Source organism: Contarinia nasturtii, unplaced genomic scaffold (genome assembly GCF_009176525.2).
Source record: "Contarinia nasturtii isolate CC-2019 unplaced genomic scaffold, AAFC_CNas_1.1 Cnas_scaffold_695, whole genome shotgun sequence".
NCBI lineage: Eukaryota > Metazoa > Arthropoda > Insecta > Diptera > Cecidomyiidae > Contarinia > Contarinia nasturtii.
In genome coordinates this window covers 10,888,490-10,890,986 of record NW_022198046.1, presented here as the reverse complement: position 1 = coordinate 10,890,986, position 2,497 = coordinate 10,888,490, and the positions used below count along the sequence as shown (strand labels likewise).

Here is a 2,497-nt window from a genome sequence, read left to right as displayed (position 1 = left end):
CTTGAAATTTTTGCTTCATATTATCATTCTAATTTGATTCGTTTTAGAAGCAAATGAAAATATTCTTATCATGATTGGATAAACATCGTACAGATTTGCAATACAAATTTTGAGCAGCATCGTATGCATGACAACTTAACTCGTATTAAGTCAAACAATTAGTAGCTGCCGGGATGGGATATTTATTATATTCTTCATTCATATGACGTAAATTTTACGTGTATGCTTTGGGAGTAAACCATGAACGAAATACTTTTGGGTATTTTGTGGAAACCGATTTAAACTTAAAATGGGAACCATTTTTAAGGTTTTTTTATACTTATAAAAAATGATATTCGGAATAGAAAAGAAATTCATAATTCAGTGTATCTAATTCGATAATCCATTTGAATTGCAAAAGAAAATATACTTCCCCTTTTGGCAGATTCAATAAAAATGGATGCAATTAATTTGGAAAATAGAAAATTTATGATGCAGAATAAGCTGTGTAAATCCATTGCATTGGATATGAAGAAGCCAATTGGGTTATCTTATGGATATCTTGTACTTACTATATTCAATACTTAAACTTCGATAAAGAACCAATATGATGACATCATTGAAGCGTATCAAAATCCCTTTTACTTTTACAGTTATTATTGTATAAACTGGAATATGTCTGACTTAGTTTGATGTCGCTGCAACGACATAAAATTACCTCATTCGTGAATTTGAAACTATTCATGGGCTAATATCTATAACATGTTATATCTTTAAGATCTAGGGACACAATGCCTATGTCCTTTATTCTTTGGAATATCTATTGAACACAAAACAACAAGCGACAGTCCGAATTAGATGGTCCCAGACTGAGAAGCCTAAAATTGGTACAAAAATGTGTTAAAAAATCAAACCAAACAATATTTTGTTTGAAGCCTTGAAGTAAAAGTAGAAAATTCTCTCAATTACATATTATGAAAATCGTTTGTTTTATTATGTTCCATATATTAAATGTACAATGTCACAAAAATGTTCTATCTTTATCTGTTTACCCATTTTGTTGATTGCAATGGAATCCAAAAGTGTGCATTGACCGAACTAAATTTTGTTTGTCTACGGTTCAACATTTTCATTTTTCATAGCAATTTTTTTACGTAAATCTAAAAATGGAGGGGCAATGGAAAGAAAAGAAGAAATAATTTAAATCATAAAAAATTAAAATGATCGCTAACAGACATCGATTTAATTAAAAATAAAGTATTGAATTAAATGAGATGCGTGTCAAAAAAATGATGAGCACCATGACGAATGACCCAATGTAATACATTTGTAAATTCTATCAAACTTGAGTATTTCATGATCGATGTAAATTGTTGAAATAGAATGTTTTGTTTGTTTTATCAGTCGATGAATGAAAGCGATGCTTTTGATGTAAATGACAGCCAACCCAGAGAGACAGAGATGAAATTGATGAATACGCATAGAAATGTGTGTTTTATTTTAATTTTCCCTCACTTCCAACGTATTTGATTTCGTCGAATGCTTTTCGAGCCTTTTTCAGCTCTTCGTTCATCATCAGCAAATCTTTTACACGTGCATATTTGCGTGCATCTTTTCGCACCAAAAACACAATGTCTTCCACTTGTACACGTCCCGTTCGTCCAATTTCCATTGCTCTGTAAAACGACCACATTAATTTAAAGTTTTCTTATATTTTATTTTGTTTTTGTTTACCTGTGCGTTGTTTCAGTAATAAATTCAATGACTAAATCTTCCAGCAAATCGACACTTTCCGTATATGGATTTTGATCATCACCGAATGCGTACATCATACACCGTAACTCTTTGCTAAACAATCTTTTGCGTCCAGTGGTCGTTGAACCAAGTTGTGGATCGGCCAACTCACCATCGTCATCAAACTAAATGACACAAAACCATTTTACAATGACAAAAACTATTTAGTTTTTAAGAAATTAATACAATTTAACATGAATAAAACAAACCTCATTCAATTCAGGATTGTCTACATTCTCATTTTCAACAATTTCTTCTTCTTCTTTGTTTGGTTCAGACATGTTTTCCAAGTAAAAATTCAAACTTGACTTACTTTACGATTTAAATTATTGATTTTGGTTGTTTTGTATTTTGATGATACACTCTTTATTCACTAAAAACGTTTATGCGCCTGATATTGTTTTGATTGACTGTTGACACTGTGTCTATTGAAATGTCATAATTCTCGTATTTTGTGCGATTAGCATGAAGTTGACTCTTATCTCATTTTCGAACTTCGAATATTCAAACTGATACATCCGAAATACGTATGAGCAGAAACCTATCAACAGTAAAACCAAAGGTTCTTTTTATTACAACAACATCTAGGAATCAATTTTTTTTTGTTCGATTGGGTTTTGGTACGTTTCCATGAATTATATGAAATCAATAAAGACGAAATATATTATTTTTCCATGGAATATCCTCTATATTTATCAAAATGTACAGTATTTTGATAATATTT

General features: G+C 30.6%; 1 protein-coding gene across 1 annotated transcript; it reads right to left on the bottom strand.

The window, feature by feature from the left end:
• Positions 1-944: 944 nt before the first annotated feature.
• LOC116341034 (transcription initiation factor TFIID subunit 13) lies at positions 945-2,193 on the bottom strand. The gene is made up of 4 exons (XM_031767881.1): positions 1,983-2,193; positions 1,714-1,898; positions 1,495-1,655; positions 945-1,139 (listed from the first exon to the last, which is right to left on the bottom strand). Exons 1-4 carry the CDS (start codon positions 2,052-2,054, stop codon positions 1,093-1,095), a joined length of 465 nt encoding a protein of 154 aa, XP_031623741.1. The 5' UTR covers positions 2,055-2,193; the 3' UTR covers positions 945-1,092.
• Positions 2,194-2,497: the final 304 nt, after the last annotated feature.

Bases quoted from the DNA above. Each gene is read 5' to 3' on its own strand.
- LOC116341034 (XM_031767881.1), bottom strand. From the start codon at position 2,054: ATGTCTGAACCAAACAAAGAAGAAGAAGAAATTGTTGAAAATGAGAAT. The intron at 1,899-1,982 runs GTTTGTTTTATT...TGTGTCATTTAG, and splicing joins ACAATCCTGAATTGAATGAG to TTTGATGACGATGGTGAGTT. The intron at 1,656-1,713 runs GTAAACAAAAAC...GTCGTTTTACAG, and splicing joins ATTACTGAAACAACGCACAG to AGCAATGGAAATTGGACGAA.